Source organism: Microcaecilia unicolor, chromosome 6 (genome assembly GCF_901765095.1).
Source record: "Microcaecilia unicolor chromosome 6, aMicUni1.1, whole genome shotgun sequence".
Lineage (NCBI taxonomy): Eukaryota > Metazoa > Chordata > Amphibia > Gymnophiona > Siphonopidae > Microcaecilia > Microcaecilia unicolor.
This window is the reverse complement of record NC_044036.1, coordinates 307,149,580-307,168,677: the sequence shown is the minus strand read 5'-3', so window position 1 is coordinate 307,168,677 and position 19,098 is coordinate 307,149,580. Positions and strand designations below refer to the sequence as shown.

General features: G+C 41.0%; 1 protein-coding gene across 2 annotated transcripts in view; it reads right to left on the bottom strand.

Annotated features, from left to right (window-relative positions):
- Positions 1-19,098, bottom strand: part of STX8 (syntaxin 8) — a 287,100-nt gene that overhangs the window by 62,449 nt on the left and 205,553 nt on the right. For both annotated transcript variants that reach the window (XM_030208103.1, XM_030208102.1), the window contains exon 7: positions 15,273-15,374. In XM_030208103.1, coding sequence (XP_030063963.1) covers positions 15,273-15,374 — 102 coding nt within the window. The remainder of the gene's footprint in view (positions 1-15,272; positions 15,375-19,098) is intronic.

Genomic DNA, 19,098 nt, shown 5'->3' with positions numbered 1-19,098 from the left:
AGCACAGGCAAGAATGCACACATGCAACTTTCTGATGATACAGTTTTCTTCTGCACTAAATATGGCTACCACCAATGAAGGTCCAAATGGGCATGTGTCTGGGACGTTCTTCCATGTTAATACATGCTTTTTGCAAACAGTGTATTACCATACAATTTGCTTTCTTAGTTGGGCAGCACATTTTTTTTTAACATATGCATCAGGTATACCTGAGCTGAGCTTTAGCGTAGAGTTTTAATGCATGGTTTTCTGTGTCAGACCTTCTATTTGCTAGATCGGTTCCCAGCTGCCTGATTTGCCCTCAAAAATAATATTTCTCTCTTCTGTCATTTGGAATTTAGTGATATTAAAAGGTATAAACATCAGAGTTTGTCTTTATAAAAAGTACTTAATAACAGCATTAAATAAATTACAAAATGTAAAGACTGGTATTGTATGCTGAATTACTGAATACATTTTAGAACTTACTGCCATGGGAACTAATGTAACCTGCCCATTTTTAATTAATCAAAAGTATTCTACCCAAAGAAAAACGTATTTACCTTATTACTTCAAAGGTGAAGGTTGAAGGGAAACCATTACACCCAGATTTAAAAAGTAAATTGTCCATTTTGCCTGTGGAAAACATGCCTATATTGTACTGCTTTTTCCACATCATTAGAAATTTAAAAAGACAAGGGGGCATGCGATGAAGCTGGAGTGCAGTAAGTTTAAAACAAACGAGAGAAAATTTACTCAGCGCATAATTCGACTCTGGAATTTGTTGACGGAGAATGTGGTTAAGGTGGTTAGCTTAGCAGAGTTTAAGAAAAGTTTGGACGGCTTCCTGAAGGAAAAGGCCATAGAATGTTATTAAATGGACATAGGGAAAAATCCACTATTCCTGGGACAAGCAGTACAAAATGCTTTGCTCTGTGGATCTTGTTGGGTGATTGTGACCTGGATGGACCACTGTTGGAGACAGGGTGCTGGGCTAGATGGACCTTTGGTCTGTCCCAGCGTGGCGATGCTTATGTCTTATAACAAGACTGCAATGCCACCTTGTGGAAGAGAAAACAACACAAGCATGAAACAAAGCCTTTTTTTTTTGGTTTGTTTTTGTTTCCAGGAAATGTAATCCTCCTGATCTGGCCATGGTGGTTAGGCATTAAGGCCCAATATTGCAAGGGTTTGACTCTAAGAAAAAAAGACCAAGAAGGGGCTAGCTTCAATTCATAGCTCAGATCCTGCAGTTCGATCCCAGTCAAAAAATACAAAGAGCAACATTCCACTTTATTCAACCAGACAATTAAGGCTGTATTTCAAAGGAGGAAGCCAGTAGTCAGTTATACTGAAATGCCAAATCCTGATGTCTAGCACTGTGACAGAGGCAGAAAATTGAACACAATTATTACTTATTACATTTGTACCCCTTGCTTTCTCACACATGGCTGGCTCAATGCGGCTTACATAGTAACAATATAAAGAATTACAAAGTCGTAAGAAGAATATACAGTCTGTAGTAAACGCAAAATTAATGGGGTTAACAGATAAGTGAATTGAACATAGGAGGGACTGGGTGCAGTAGGAAATGAGCGTTGGGAGGTAGGCGTAGGAAGATGGAGAGGAATGGATATGGGGTAGCAAAAAGGATAGTGGGAAACATAGTCGATGTATAACAGTTGTCAATAAGAATCATGTGGGCAAGCTTTGGTTAGGTTGAATACAGAATAAAAATAATCTTTACACAATGATTCTTGAAATTCTGAGGGGTTGATATTCAGCGGGGCTTATCTGGGCAGAACAGCCTCATACCCTGAGAATGATGTGCACTTGCAAAACATTTTGATAAGTTTTCAGAATTTTCAGATTTGTGGGCATATTTTATAATTCATTTCCCACCTTTGGTGTTGATGGCTGTCTTCTTCTAAGAGAATGTATACTCTCTTTCCTATTGTTGATGGCGTTGCTTTTCGATTGCAATTCTCTGTGATTTTACACCACTTTAAGACACTATATCAAAGCCAAATACATAATAAGGCAGCTAAAAATCCTGACAGACCAGGGGCAGATCCTGGGTGGAGTTGACATTACCTGGTTAGCGGTGACTGGATAAACTTAGGACAGCAAAAAAAGCTGTCCAAAAGTATGCTACAAAATAAGTGGGTACACATGTAGAGTACGTGCATACATATATACAGCTTTTCTGGAGAAAGTACTGAAACTGGAAGCCTATTTTACAAAGGCACATAAGTATCTACATTGTCTTTATAAAATAAGGGCTTTCTGAACTTCTCACACAGGTGTCCTGTTATAAAATTATCCCCTTAAAGCCTTGATGATTGAAACTTGCCAGCAGAAGTACCAAACATATGCTCGTTCAATCCTTTCTACTGTCTGATTCTAACTAAAATAGTAGCAAAGGCAGTCAGAAACTGCCACATTTTCTCCTTAGTTTACGCTTCCTTGCCCATGTCAAGCTGCATTTCTCCCATCTAGTTCACTGTCTCTGATTGTCCCCTTGGTTTCCTCATTCTAATCTTAATTTTGGAGCATCTTGTAGAAGACCACCCAAAGAGTGTCAACGGAATCACATGGCAGTCATACTATCAAACAGCTTGTTAATGGCCTCTACCTGGACTGGATTGTACCCACAAAGGGGGGGGGGGGGGGGGGGGGGGGAAGAAGGATGGGATTCTCTAATCCACTTTGTCATTCTCTCCATCCACATCAGGTTAACACAAATTTTTCTTTCTTGTAGGTTTAGGATTTAATTCTATTCTCAAATAAGAAACTGAATAGCAGGCATCAAAACCAGCCTGGAGAAGCTTAGCTGAGAAATTAACACAAGTCATGTAAACTTGAAGCCCAGCTGCTGCATTCAAATAAGATATCTGAAGGAAGTTTTATTCCCTCAACCTTTTTATTTTTGTCACGGAAGCTTAGTAGATTTTTTATCTTCAATTTCACGTTGTCTAATCAAGGACAAAGGCCATAGCATGTTAGCCCACCAAAAATAAGAATGATTTCATTATATGAAGCCTACCACAAGATTTCAGATATAAGCTTTCAGGACTACAAAACCCTGAGAACATCAGTCCCAAAATTTTGCACCTTAAAACATTTATTAGTTTACTAAAGATATTCAATGATTAGGTTAGTTTTCTTTTAATAAAATCTTGTTCACATTGTTAAAGAAATACAGTTATACATACCAGGCTGGTGTAAGATAGAATTTCCCCAATAACCTCAAACAGTCTGGTTTTCATGATATCCACAGTGAATACTCAATGAGATATACTTACAAGCAAATTTATCTCATGCACAACCACTGCAAATATCCTGAAAGCCCAAATGACTGGTGGACCTCTAGAACTGATTTAGGAACTGCTGCTCTAGAACTTTCTAGCCAGGCAAAAGATGAAATATATTTCCAAGATATGTCATGTGACATGACAAGATGACTTCTCAACGGGCAAACTGAATAGGCCATTTGGGGGGTCCTTTTACCAAGCTGTTGTAAAAGGGGATCATGGTAGCGTCGGCACATGGATTTGCCACAAGCCAAGGACCCCTTTTACTGCAGCAGGGAAAAAGTATCTTTTTCAAAGAGGAAATAAATGGATGTGTACTAAGTCATCACATTGGTACATGGCTATTTTCTCCCAGAGTCCTTACCGCCTCCTATTTAGAAGGCGGTAAGGTCTCCTGCGATAACCAAGCTGCTACTACTAAAGAGATGTACAGAAACATGCCTTTTCTACCTGTCTTGCCACCTTAATATAATGGAGTGAAAGACTAGCCTAATGGTTACAGCAAAGAGACCAAGGTTCAAATCCCACTCCTTGTGGCCTTGGATAAGCACTTAACCCTCCACTGCTTCAGATATGTAACAGGCCAATAATCAATTCTCCGCGCCTGAAACAGCGCCGTAAAAATAGCATCGGAACAGCACAGGAAATTAACTCCCCAATAATCAATACTAACAACATGTAAATTTAAGCACATTAGCGTTGATCATCCATCAAGTCCGGACCTGTGAAACACAGGAGTTGCCCCCCTTCCCTCCCGGAAAATCAAGGCCCTGGTAGCCTAGTGCCTCCCCAACCCCCACACCCCCTTGGGACACCGACAGCAGGGGCTGGAGGCCCCCCCCCCAACACAAGGCCAGCTCCCCTACCCCTCCCCACACCTAAAACAAAATCCATGGTGGCCTAAGTGGGCTGCCAAACCAGGTGTCCACCTGCCCTGGTGGTGCAGTGTTCCCTACCAGCTCCCTGAACCTCGTTGTAGGAGGAGGGAACACTTTTCCCTCCTCTTCCAGTCCCACCTACAAAACGAGGACCCCAGGACATGGTTTCCATGAAATATAATCCTGCTGATCTGGCCATGGTGGTGTACAGGCAGGAACAGAGGCTTAACCCTAACACCAGCTCTGAGCCGACGTGGGGTTAAGGCACTATTCCGCCCCTATGATCAGAGCGCTGTGCTCTGATTATAGGGGCAGAATAATTTAAATGAGCTCTGCATTGTTCTTACCCTCTCGTACCTGATGCCCTTAGACCATGGGCACTGTGTAAATGCAGGAGCTAGTCCGGTGCTACTGCCCTCTAGTGCCCGCATTTACTTTTAGTCATCTGGGTCTCTAGCGCCGTTTTACTAAACCTTAGTATGTGCTAAATGCTGTGCATCCTATTTTCTACCTATAAGGCAAGTGGCAATTAGCACATGCTAATGTCTATTTGCACATGCTAAGCTTCAGTAAAATGCCTCCGGGGACAGGAAAACACCTGCAGTATCTGAATGTAAGTGGACTTGAACTACCACAGGAAAGGTGTGAGCTAAATAATAATAATAAAACTTTTATTTTGAAAAAGCTGCTCCCGCACACATGTTGGGTAAAGTAGCACTTTTTTTCCATGTGTTTAAAATCAATGCATCCGCAGGTCATGGACAGGCATGGATGAGCAGCTTTGCAAGTCCTTACACATTTTATAAGAGGTTTCCACGTCCCGATCTAGACATCAACTGCACATCTCAATTCCCATCTCTACATGCTTTGTAAAACTGGGTTTCCACATTTCCTAAATTTCTATGCTTCTTTTGCAATAAAAGCGACATGCGTAATTAGGTCATTTTATGCTTAAATTGTTTCTTATGTTTATGTTTATTAAAATTTGATATATCGCCTTTCAAGTAAAAATCAAAGCGGTTTACAATTAAAAATATTCAAAATTCTATAAAAAGAAATATAACAATTGACAGGAAAGAAACAGGGAAAATAAGGAACAAGCATTTCAAAAAATGTTTGTACTTTGTTTCATTTCATTGTGATATGCTATCTCAATTTCATTTGTTTATAAGTTCAAATGAATCAGCTAGAAAGACTTTTGCTAACACTACTCCTTTAAATAGTATTACACAAACAATATCGAGAAAGAAACGGGAACAATATATATGACACATTCACTGTAAACTAAATATGTTAAGACCAAAAATTTCTTCAATAATATAAGGACCAGCTTACTTGCACTGGTGTGAAATATAACTTTGGAAGTAAAACAACAGAACTGTGGCTCTATCGACTTAGTTTAACGCATACCCTGACATGAATGAACCTTGCCCCATGCCAGTCTCTCAGATGTACTGCTAGAGTTCATCTCCACACTTACATTGTGCCAGAGAGCCTCCTGGAGTTTACAAGGGAAAAAAAAACAGTAAATCAGGAATATGCAGACATGACATGACAAAGGGCATTTGGAAATTCTTTACTGGGGAATAGAGGAGTAGCGTAGTGGTTAGTGCAGTGGACTTTGATCCTGGGGAACTCGGTTCTATTCCCACTGCAGCTCCTTGTGACTCTGGGCAAGTCACTTAACCCTCCATTGCCCCTGGTACAATATAAGTACCTGAATATATGTAAACCACTTTGAATGTAGTTGCAAAAACCTCAGAAAGGCGGTATATCAAGTCCCATTTCCCTTTCCCTATTTTAGATTCTAGATGGAATGTTGCTACTATTGAGATTCTGTTGCTACTATTTGAGATTCTACATGGAATGTTGCTACTATTTGAGATTCTACATGGAATGTTGCTATTCCACTAGCAACATTCCATGTAGAAGCCTGCCCTTGCAGATCAGATACGCGGACGCGCAGGCTTCTGTTTCTGTGAGTCCGACGTCCTGCACGTACGTCAGACTCACAGAAACAGAAGCCTGCGCGGCCGCGTTGCTGATCTGCAAGGGCAGGCTTCTACATGGAATATTGCTAGTGGAGGAGTAGCCTAGTGGTTAGTGCAGTGGACTTTGATCCTGGAGAACCGAGTTCAATTCCCACTGCAGCTCCTTGTGACCCTGGGCAAGTCACTTAACCCTCTATTGCCCCTGGTACAAAATAAGTACCTGAATATATGTAAACCGCTTTGAATGTAGTTGCAAAAACCTCAGAAAGGCAGTATATCAAGTCCCATTTCAATTTCCCTTTACAGCAGGTTGTGGCACCTAATACAATTTTTCCCTCACTAATAGCATTTCTTGGCACTTGAGGATCTTCTATTTCTTCACATGCAGTATGGAATAGCTGCTTGGTACCAACACTTCTATTAGTAAGGCTGTTCTTGTATTTTTCTCCTATATCACAATGTTCAGTTATCTTGCATGAAGCTTTTTAGTCAGTGGGATTGAGAATGTCCCATGTGATCATAGCTTCTTCATTCTTCACAGTTCTATTTAGTTGATGTTATATCATTTGCACAATTTCCAATGGATAAGATGTATTACAATATTGAGCCTTTATGAGTACAGGCCTTCTAACAAACTGGTTTCACTTTTTCTCTCCTATTCTGGCTACGAACCGTCTTGTCCACCATTTGCTATCCTGTGAGGATATGATCCATTTCTCATCTTTAGGTTTCAGTTCACTTCTGCTTAACTATTCCTGGGCACTGTTTTGATCTACTTGTGGTTTCTGATTAACTCTCGATTTACCACTTGGGTATGTCGATGCAGTAAAGTACTGTATGTATAGAGGCCTACGATGGCAACACTGTGGGAGAACATGAGAAAAGAACTTCTAAAATTGTGCAACCACATACACACGTAAAAAGAGGGCTGTGCCAACTGTGCATGTGGGCATTTCTGGGGGCATAATCTGGGCAGAGTGGAGAAACAGTTGATGCATGCATATATTTTATAAAATGTTTTTACACTCCACATGTGGACTCTCATTTTTACTGCTTTTTATTTTTTTTGTGCTGTTGGGGCTGGTTCTGGGAACCTATTTTATAAAATTGTCAATGTTGCCTTTAAAAAACAGGCTTGAAATAGACACCCTTTCAGGCTTTTCACACGCCCATGCAGTTATAAAATTATGTAGTTTCTCCTTCTCCATGTGTAATTGAGCAGAAATCGAGAAGCTGGCAGTTCCTGGGCTCTTACAAGAAAAAAGCCATGCCTCAAGGATCCTTGGCTTCTCTCTTACTGTGCTGCCAAACCAAAGCATTTCTCTGCAGATTCTCATCTGGGTTCCGATTCCAGCTCCTCTACTAAATATGTGCAACCCTAGGTAAGTCTCTTTAATTCCACTTTCAGCCTATGCAATTGCAAATGGGTATGATAATGGTGTTTAAGAGTTCCTGATGCCGATGGTGATTTCTATTTATGTTCTTCTTCTACTGATGAACCAGATAGGAATATAAAGGTGCCCCACTGCACAAAGCACAGGTCACCAAAAATAAGCAATGAGTCTACAAAAAAAAATTACCAGTGAAAAACAGAATTTATTATATTTAAAATTTCAAAGACACAACATGTTTCAGATAACTGCCTCCATCAGGGTATATCATAACACCGGTAACACACACTGCTAACAATGGTCATCTTCATAAAAACCCTTAGCCAAGAAAAGACTTATATGACAGATGGTGTGTGAGATCTTTCAGAAACAAAAGTATTAAAGGAAAGGCACCAGCATCTTCACCTTGCTCCACTGCAAGCAGGTTATGTTGGGTGATAAGAATAGCTGTACTGGGTAGACCAATGGTCCATTTAGCCCAGTATCCCGCTTCCAACAGTGGCCAATCCAGGACACAAGCACCTGGCAGATACCCAAATAGTAGCAACTGTCACGATTGTGGCCGTGACCCCTCTTTTGACTCACCTTATTTCTGCTGGTCAGCTCATGAGCTGGCTTCTATCTGCATTGTTGTGTTTGTCTTTGTGTTCTAAGCCTCACTTCGGTGTTCAGTGTGTATTTCCTGTTTCTGTCCTATAGGGTTTCCACTTCCTCTGTGTTTCAAGCCTCAGTTTGGGTTCTGTGTATTTCCTGTCTCTGTCCTGTTTATAAAGTGGTTGACTTCCATTCAGGGCCTTTGCAATGCCAAAGGTCCCCAGGTTAGTCCATGTGCAGTGTAGCACTCCTGCCTAGTTCTAGTCTGTGTGCCCGTGGGCACTTCTGTTTAGATTTCTTGCCTCGTTCTAGTCTGTGTGCCTGTGGGCACTTCTGTGTCTTGTTTTCTTAGTTTGGGTGCCTGTGTGCACTTCTGTTTCTGTTCTTCCCTGTTTGTTAGTTTTGTGTCCTGTCTAGTCTGCCTTGCTAGTTCTAGTCCCCTCTACCCTAGCTTCAGCCATAGTTCAGTTGTTTGTCTGTGTGGGTCAGCTTTGTGTTCTGCCTAGTCTGTCTTGCTTGTTCTAGTCCCCTCTGCCTTCAGCTCCAGTCCCCTTCCTGCTTGTCTCTGCCCCATTTGCTTTCAGCTCCTGTTTCTGCCAAGCTTGTTTGTAAATCCTGAATCTGCCTGAGTAACGTGAATCCTGTTTCTGCCAAGCTTGTTTGTAAATCCTGAATCCTGCTTGAGAATCCTGAGTCCTGTTCCAGTATCCGGTTGCAGTCCAGCCAATCCAAGTCCGTTCCAGCATTTGGTTCCAGTCCAGCCAAGCCCGTTCCAGCATTTGGTTCCAGTCCAGCCAAGTCCGTTCCAGCATTTGGTTCCAGCCAAGGCAAGTGCATCCTGAATCCTGTCCAGTCTTGCTTGGGGTTTTTTTTGCCTCCTGCTGCCGCTCGACGACAGTTGGCCAAGGGCTCACGTTGTTCCAGAGTTCGTGCCTGGTTGTTCAAAGCCTGGGATCGTGACAGCAACATTCCAAGCCTCCAATCCCAGGGCAAGCAGTGGCTTCCCCCATGTGTATTTCAATAGCAGATTATGGACCTTTCCTCCAGGAACTTGTCCAAACCCTTTTCTAAACCCAGATACACTAACCTCTGATACCACATCTTCTGGCAACGAATTCCAGAGCTTAACTATTCGTGACTGGGTCTTAAGATTATTTTTCCGTCATAAGGATGTTTTGTTCCTGAACAGTAAGATCAGAAAGTTTCCTTACATGGCTCATGCCACGCAGAAGAGAAGACACAAATTCTTCATGCTCAGGCCAAGGGTTCGGCAAATGGGGGGGTTTATTTTGGATACAGTTTCCCTATAAATGTGTACTTAAGTTTAATTCCACTAAGTATCACATTTGACTCAGCTTTTAAATTCTAAAACTGCTGCTGCATCTTCTGTTTCACCTTTACCCATGCCAGTAATGTCTACTCCATAATGTGATATTTAACTCAGGTTTAGCTTCTTTCTGTGTTATTATGTGTCTAATAATTATTTCATTGAATTGTGCCTCTTCTCCTTTCCTTAATTATGGACTTTAAAAAGGAGTAATTTTTTTCCCCGATAGGGATTTCTTTTTTCCTTTTCTTCTTGTCACTAGTTATGTCCGTGGTTCCCAAACCTAGTCCCGGAGGCACCCTAGCCAGTCAGGTTTTCAGTATATCCACAATGAATATTCATGAGATAAATTTGCATGCAGTGTATAATTGCTTCTTTTTTTCCTGTAACAAAAGGTTTCTTGGATTGTTATTTTTAAAACACCTGAAAATAAAAAAAATTAAAAAGACAATAAAATAGAATATCTATCAGCATTGGAAATGGTGAATATAAAATGGTCAGACAATTCTCATATACACATTGTTACACACATGGAAGAAACTGAAATCTATAATTTTTTAAAATGTATGCATAACTGTGTGATTTTATTAATTCTGTATTTTTTGTTGTTTCGTTTTGTTTTGTACTGTGATCTGTTTTGATACAACTTGCTTGCTGAGAGCAGAATATCAAACATAATTTATTTAGTTAGTTAGTTAGTTATTTGTTACATTTGTATCCCACATTTTCCCACCTATTTGCAGGCTCAATGTGGCTTACATAATACTGAAAGGCATTCGCCAAGTCCGGTAGGTAACAAATATAATTAGATATTAGGGTGGAATAGGGAAGATAAGATTAAGGCACATAGGGTTAAAGAAAGGGAGGGTTTGATAATGTCCAATACGATCTTTGGTATTGAAGTGTTGCGGAGTTGAGGCATTTATGTTGGGTCAGTCGGGTATGCCTTTCCGAACAGATAAGTCTTAAGTGATTTTCTAAATTTTAGATGGTCGTAGATTGTTTTCACAGCTTGTGGCAGTGCATTCCACAGTCGTGTACTTATGTAGGAGAATTTGGACGTATGGATTATCTTGTATTTAAGTCCTTTGCAATTTGGGTAGTGGAGATTCAGGTAAGTCCGTGATGAACTGGTTCTATTTCTAGTTGGAAGATCAATCAGGTCAATCACATAACCTGGGACTTCACCGTAGATAATCTTGTGGACCAGGGTGCAGATTTTGAAAGTGATGCGTTCACTGATCGGAAGCCAGTGTAGTTTTTCATGGAGTGATGTGGCACTTTGGAATCGTGTTTTACCAAATATCAACCTGGCTGCTGTGTTTTGGGCTGTCTGGAGTTTCTTTGTGAGTTGTTCTTTACATCCAGCATAGATTCCATTACAGTAGTCAACATGGCTTAGTACCATTGAGCTAGTTTACGGAATGTTTCCCTCAGGAAGAAAGGTTTTATACTTTTGAGTTTCCACATTGAGTGGAACATTTTCTTTACAGTGGAGTTTACTATGGTCTCAAGTGTAAGATTGCAATCAATTGTAACACCTAGTATTTTGAGACTATCTGAGATGGGGAGAGTATGATCTGAAGTGATTAAGGTTGTGGGTTTGTAATTATTGTGCTGGGATGAGAGGATAAGTTGTCAACTTCAGTTGAAATGAGTTTGCCCATGAGTCCATGGTGTTCAAACCTCACTTGATGTCACTGGTGATTTCTGATAGATCGTGTCTGAAAGGGATGTAGATTGTGACATTATCATAATGAAATAAAATCTGTATATTAGTTACACAGGATTACGTATCAACAAGTCACTAACAACTAGGTTATATACACTTGACGAAAAATCGATCTTGTGTATAAGTTGAGGGCAGTTTGGGACTAAAAATGGCCAAATATTGCCGTGACCCTTGTATAAGTTGAGGCCACATACACAGCAAAATTTAACCCCCCTTCCCCAGCCAACAGGTCTTTCTCCCTGACACACACACACTTCTCCCTGCCTCACCAACAGTTTCATATGCAGCTGCATAAAAAGTATGTTTCACTTGAAAGATATTTACTAAATGAGGGACTGGTAGCTAAAATAGAAAAACTCCGAAAGGAAAACAAGAGTCTGCGAACCCTATATTGAAAAGGCTGCACAGAGATTTAACTTGTTGGCATCCACGTGTCCTGTTTTGTACCTTGGATTGGATTAATGAGACAAAGTCAACATGGATTTAGTGAAGGGAAATCTTGCCTCACCAATCTACTACATTTCTTTGAAGGGGTGAACAAACATGTGGATAAAGGTGAGCCGGTTGATATTGTGTATCTGGATTTTCAGAAGGCGTTTGACAAAGTACCTCATGAAAGACTCCAGAGGAACCTGGAGAGTCATGGGATAAAAGATAGTGTTCTATTGTGGATTAAAAACTGGTTAAAAGATAGAAAACAGAGAGTAGGGTTAAATGGTCAGTATTCTCAATGGAGAAGGGTAGTTAGTGGGGTTCCCCAGGGGTCTGTGCTGGAACCGTTGCTTTTTAACATATTTATAAATGACCTAGAGATGGGAGTAACTAGTGAGGTAATTAAATTGGCTGATGACACAAAGTTACTCAAAGTCGTTAAATCAAATGGCAGATGACGTTTAACGCAAAGTGATGCATGTGGGAAAGAGGAACCCGAATTATAGCTATGTCATGCAAGGTTCCATTTTAGGAGTCACAGACCAAGAAAGGGATCTAGGTGTTGTCGTTGATGATACGTTGAAACCTTCTACTCAGTGTACTGCTGCGGCTAAGAAAGCAAACAGAATGTTAGGTATTATTAGGAAAAGAATGGAAAACAAGAATGAGGATGTTATAATGTCTTTGTATTGCTCCATGGTGCGACCACACCTCGAATATTGTGTTCAATTCTGGTCGCCGCATCTCAAAAAAGATATAGTGGAATTCGAAAAGGTGCAGAGAAGGGCGACGAAAATGGTAAAGTGGATGGGACGACTTCCCTATGAGGAAAGACTAAAGCTACTAGGGCTCTTCAGCTTGGACAAAAGGCGGCTGAGGGGAGATATGATAGAGGTCTACAAAATAATGAGTGGAGTTGAACGGGTAGATGTGAAGCGTCTGTTTATGCTTTCAAAAAATACTAGGACTAGGGGGCGTGCGATGAAGCCACAATGTAGTAAATTTAAAATGAATTGGAGAAAATGTTTCTTCACTCAACGTGTAATTAAACTCTGGAATGCGTTGCCATAGAATGTGGTAAAGGCAGTTAGCTTAGCAGAGTTTTAAAAAGTTTGGACGGCTTCCTAAAGGAAAAGTCCATAGACCATTATTAAATGGACTCTGGGATAAGCAGTATAAAATGTTTTGTACTTTTTTGGGACCTTGCCAGGTATTTGTGACCTGGATTGGCCACTGTTGGAAACAGGATGCTGGGCTTGATGGACCTTTGGTATTTCCCAGTATGGCAATACTTATGTACTTATGATATAATCATTCTGCACGTAATAACAGAAGATCCAATATGTTCTTCATCTGGAAAGCCCCTTCTTAATAGAAGAAAAGGTACTGGATAAGTACTGTAGTTGTAGCATTTATATCGCTGACACAGCTGTACTGCTAATGAGCTGGACAGCTACGTGGGCATTAAGAAAACGTCTATTTTTATTTGGTCCCCTCCACAGCTGTGTACCTTCAAATCTCCCGTCTCTCTTCCATATGGGATGGAAAAGAGCCTACTTTTTAATTTATTTTAATAGCATATTCTGAGAAAACAGTGATAAACAACAAAAAGGAATGTTCCCACACGTACACTTTAACGAAGAGAAAAAAAGCATATCTAGATTTCTAGACAGATGATACAGAACTCAGCGGCTAGACTGATATTTCGATGCTTGAAGTATGATAGAGTTTCTCCATTGCTGACAAGGCTACAGTGGTTACCAGTTCTGATTAGAATTAAATTTAAGCTGTTATGTCTTGTCTTTAAATGTCTTCATGGATTTTGTTCTGTGTACAGCTTTAAGCTGTTAAAAAGCTCAGTACTATCAAGAACATGTAACTGTATAATGTTGGCTTTTCCATCTGTTAAAGGAATTTGTTCCTCTCTCCCTTCTCTGACGCTAATTCCTGTATTTTGTATTAATGTTACTTAATAGACTATTGTACGCCACATTGAGCCTGTCCATGGGTGGGAATAATGTGGGATATAAATGCCATAAATAAATAAATTTGTTTTAAAGCTTTATTTTCTAGATCTTCTTTATTTTCTGCAGTTCGTTTATGGAATGGTTTACCCTCAGAGCTGTGTTCTCTATCAAACTTGTTTTTAGAAAGGCCTTTAAAACATATTTGTTTCCTAACAATAATTAGCTGTGTTTTTACTAGTATTATTTTTGTTAATGTTTATTGTAACATCCTGGTGATTTCAATCTGTACTTTTTTATGTTACCCCCTCTCAAATTCAAGATTTGGCAGGCTAAAAGTCTCATATAACATTACATAACATATCTGAAGGTCCACCAATGGAGATAGAAAAGGCAAGACAACATGGCATAGCAAATAATAACTACAACAAACCCGTATCTCATTCATCTTCACCCAGAGGTAAGAATCTCCACCATTAATTTATTCCTCAAAACATTCTTCATATGAATAGCAATGAAAAAGCATTCTAATTTCCCTGAAACTCTACAATAATATTTACCGGGGAAAAGAATTATAAGTTTTCAAAATCTGATCGTTGAACTCCAAGAAAGGCTTACATGAAGTTGGTCCAGGGCAGAACAATTTTGGAAATACTTCATACCTAAATCACTCTCCATCTCTATAGTGAAAAGAGCAACTCAAGTCCCATATGTTTATATTTATTGGGTACTTAATACACCGCTTTTCGGCACAGAACATCAAAGCAGTATATAAACTAACATAAGAAAGGAACTCCAATGCACAACAGGACAGGAAAAGTAAAAAGTAAGCAGAGAACAAGGAAAGAAAAGACAGAAGGAGATGAAAAGAAGAGAGAAGAGAAGAAGAGAAAAGCCAATTACCTACTAGGCCCCAAGCCTAGGCACCCACTCTATCTGTAGATACTAGTGTTAGTAGATACCTACAAGGAGTCAATGAATGCTAATGAAAATAAATGGTCTATAAGAAGATGGCAAAGCAGATAGGAAAACTCACATCTGGAGAAAGAGAGTTCTATAAAGATGGTGCAAGGCAAAAGAAGGCCAAGTGCCGAGTTTAATGAACAGGTGGGATAGTAAGGCACCAAAGTCAAGACACATCTAAGCCACCTGCTGAAACTGCTGGAAAAAGAACTTACCTGATTCAGAATTTTTTACATTTGTTCACTGGGGAGGTTTCTGCAGTTACCATGCTTTAAGAGCAAAAATTAATGTGCGGTAAGTACAAAGGTTATGTATTGTCTTGGGGGTGTGCCCACCAAATCCTCTGCAGTTAAGGTACTAAAAAGGTCCTAGCCACACCTTAAGTTCAATGACACTTGGCATAGATGCACTTGAGAAGGCATTAAGTACACCCGCTTTAACGTTATAAGCAACAATGTGCACTAATTACAATGTACTAATTTCATTGTGCAGTTCACGCCCAATTTCCGTCTGTAACCCTTCCAGTTCCCACCCCATCCCATGCTAAGCAGTTAGTGCAGTATTTTTAGCATGGTGACTTGTTTTAGCCATGGTAGCAGTTACTGCAGTCCTGTGGGAACTGCTTGCTCCAATTTACTAAACATGCCCCTATATTTCATATGTACCAACAATAAAAAAAAAAAAAAAGAAAGAAATTGGAGCCTTACCACAGGACGTTGATTTTTTATCCACTAGCTTCACACGTCTGGTCTGATTGCGGATTTTGTCATCTGTGTTTTCCACCAAGTTGGTGAGGTCATCAATGATCTCTGGAAAAGAAAGCAAAGTACACGGTTTGGTTCTGACTGACTGATTTAATTACAGGGGTCAATATTTGAATTGATTTAAGAGGGCAGGAGAGACTCCTGCCTGTTTTAAACATGCCTCAGGCCAGCTGCCAATATTCAGCAGCACTGAAATCGGATGCTGCTGCTGAACATTGGCACTAACCAGTCATTTAAAAAGTGGACAGGAGAGAAGCATCTCAGAGGCAAAGTCAGGAGCTAAGCAATATTTAGCAATAGACTAGAAAATAGAGTGACAATAGCTAATAAGATTATTCATAATCTAACTGAATATTTTGAAAACATAGTAACATAGTAGATGACGGCAGAAAAAGACCTGCACGGTCCACCCAGTCTGCCCAACAAGATAAACTCACATGTGCCATTTTTTGTGTATACCTTACCTTGATTTGTACCTGTCTTTTTCAGGGCACAGACCGTATAAGTCTGCCCAGCACTATCTCCGCCTCCCAACCACTCGCCCCGCCTCCCACCACCGGCTCTGGCACAGACCGTATAAGTCTGCCCAGCACTATCCCCACCTCCCAACCACCAGCCCTGCCTCCCACCACCGGCTAAAAGCAAATGCTGTTTCTGCAAGCACACTCATGCCCGATTTAGAGCAGGTGCTGTGTTCATGCTTTAGCTATTTATGATAGCCTCTTGGTTTTAAATGAAGGAAAAGAATACTGCTTCCCAGTATCCCCCAGGAGCAGCTCTGCACATCAGCTTTCCGAGGGAAAGAAATACTAGAAAAGAAGTGAATGTATTAAGAGATGGATTACAGGGCCAGCAACTGCACAGGGGTTTCAAACATGGCTTTCGCTCTGGTTACACATCTCATATGTGCTCTCTGGTATCGATCAATGTCTTAATAAATTCAGGTTTAGAAGCTGAAAGTGTGTTCTGTCTCCTTTCAGACAGGTTCTGTGCTTACTGGAATGCCAACTGGCAGTCGTTGAGTTATGAAGTCATTTGTACACAAATTGACGCAGAAGGATATGGCGTTTCTCAACCACTATGCTGGTAAAACTTCACGACCCAATTGACAGGTTAGAAAGCAAGTGTACGAAAACACTCATTATTGCCAGTGAATACAGGAAGTGTAACATGCTTAGGAAATTGATGTAATATGAACATATTAAACAAATTTGAATATATACAGTGGTGGAAATAAGTATTTGATCCCTTGCTGATTTTGTAAGTTTGCCCACTGACAAAGACATGAGCAGCCCATAATTGAAGGGTAGGTTATTGGTAACAGTGAGAGATAGCACATCACAAATTAAATCCGGAAAATCACATTGTGGAAAGTATATGAATTTATTTGCATTCTGCAGAGGGAAATAAGTATTTAATCCCTCTGGCAAACAAGACCTAATACTTGGTGGCAAAACCCTTGTTGGCAAGCACAGCGGTCAGACGTCTTCTGTAGTTGATGATGAGGTTTGCACACATGTCAGGAGGAATTTTGGTCCACTCCTCTTTGCAGATCATCTCTAAATCATTAAGAGTTCTGGGCTGTCGCTTGGCAACTCGCAGCTTCAGCTCCCTCCATAAGTTTTCAATGGGATTAAGGTCTGGTGACTGGCTAGGCCACTCCATGACCCTAATGTGCTTCTTCCTGAGCCACTCCTTTGTTGCCTTGGCTGTATGTTTTGGGTCATTGTCGTGCTGGAAGACCCAGCCACGACCCATTTTTAAGGCCCTGGCGGAGGGAAGGAGGTTGTCACTCAGAATTGTACGGTACATGGCCCCATCCATTCTCCCATTGATGCGGTGAAGTAGTCCTGTGCCCTTAGCAGAGAAACACCCCCAAAACATAACATTTCCACCTCCATGCTTGACAGTGGGGACGGTGTTCTTTGGGTCATAGGCAGCATTTCTCTTCCTCCAAACACGGCGAGTTGAGTTCATGCCAAAGAGCTCAATTTTTGTCTCATCTGACCACAGCACCTTCTCCCAATCACTCTCGGCATCATCCAGGTGTTCACTGGCAAACTTCAGACGGGCCGTCACATGTGCCTTCCGGAGCAGGGGGACCTTGCGGGCACTGCAGGATTGCAATCCGTTATGTCGTAATGTGTTACCAATGGTTTTCGTGGTGACAGTGGTCCCAGCTGCCTTGAGATCATTGACAAGTTCCCCCCTTGTAGTTGTAGGCTGATTTCTAACCTTCCTCATGATCAAGGATACCCCACGAGGTGAGATTTTGCGTGGAGCCCCAGATCTTTGTCGATTGACAGTCATTTTGTACTTCTTCCATTTTCTTACTATGGCACCAACAGTTGTCTCCTTCTCGCCCAGCGTCTTACTGATGGTTTTGTAGCCCATTCCAGCCTTGTGCAGGTGTATGATCTTGTCCCTGACATCCTTAGACAGCAACTTGCTCTTGGCCATTTTGTAGAGGTTAGAGTCTGACTGATTCACTGAGTCTGTGGACAGGTGTCTTTCATACAGGTGACCATTGCCGACAGCTGTCTGTCATGCAGGTAATGAGTTGATTTGGAGCATCTACCTGGTCTGTAGGGGCCAGATCTCTTACTGGTTGGTGGGGGATCAAATACTTATTTCCCTCTGCAGAATGCAAATAAATTCATATACTTTCCACAATGTGATTTTCCGGATTTAATTTGTGATGTGCTATCTCTCACTGTTACCAATAACCTACCCTTCAATTATGGGCTGCTCATGTCTTTGTCAGTGGGCAAACTTACAAAATCAGCAAGGGATCAAATACTTATTTCCACCACTGTATATATGTATATACACACACACAGTGCACTCCATTTAAGTGCACGTCGGATAAGCGCATGCTCTGTTTAACTGCAGCTGTACTTCAGTCCCGTTTTTGGCACCATCAATTTCTATGGGGACAAACTTCGGTATAGTGCAGCACTGATAAGTGCAAGCTTCACTTATATGCATGGTTTAAGACTGCTCCTCTGCAGGAAAGACTCCGCATAAGCGTGCATGGAATATGGAAGCCGATTGGTGAGTGACAACCGAGATTTCAAATTTACTGCCTCTAACTGCCACAGGCAGAATAAGTGAAATAATGTTGTTAGAGCGTAAACCGGGGTTGTCGTCATTGCGGCGGAACTGTAAGACTTTAACACTGGCTGAACGAATAGAAGTTCTTAAAAAATTAGAAAACAAAGTCAAGCATCTATTGCTAAAGAATATGGTGTCAATCCCAGTCAAATTTCACATGTCTTGAAGCAGAAAGACCAGCTTCTGGAAGACTGGCAAAACAATACAAATCCACAACAGAAACGGAAACGGGAGGGTAAAGCTGAGGAGGTAGAAGATGCTCTTCTTTGGTGGTTTTCTCAAGTCAGGAGCAGACAGTTTCCTGTCAGTGGTCCACTGCTTATGGAGAAAGCTAACCAGTAGTTGAAAGTCTTGGACTAACTGAATTCAAAGCCACTGTTGGATGGTTGGAAAGATGGAAGGAGAGGAACAGCATAAAATTCAATTAACAGCATGGTGAGAAACAAGACGCTGATGACTTTGGTGCTGAAAATTGGGTTGTTTCAGTTCTTCCTACCATCTTGAACAAGTTTGCACCTCGTGACATTTTCAGTGCTAACGAAAAATGTCTCTACTGGCGAGCGATTCCTGATGGAACACTTGCATTCAAACAAGCCGAAACTAACTGGAAGTAAAACGTTGAAGGACCGACTGATGATCCTCCTTTGCTGCAATA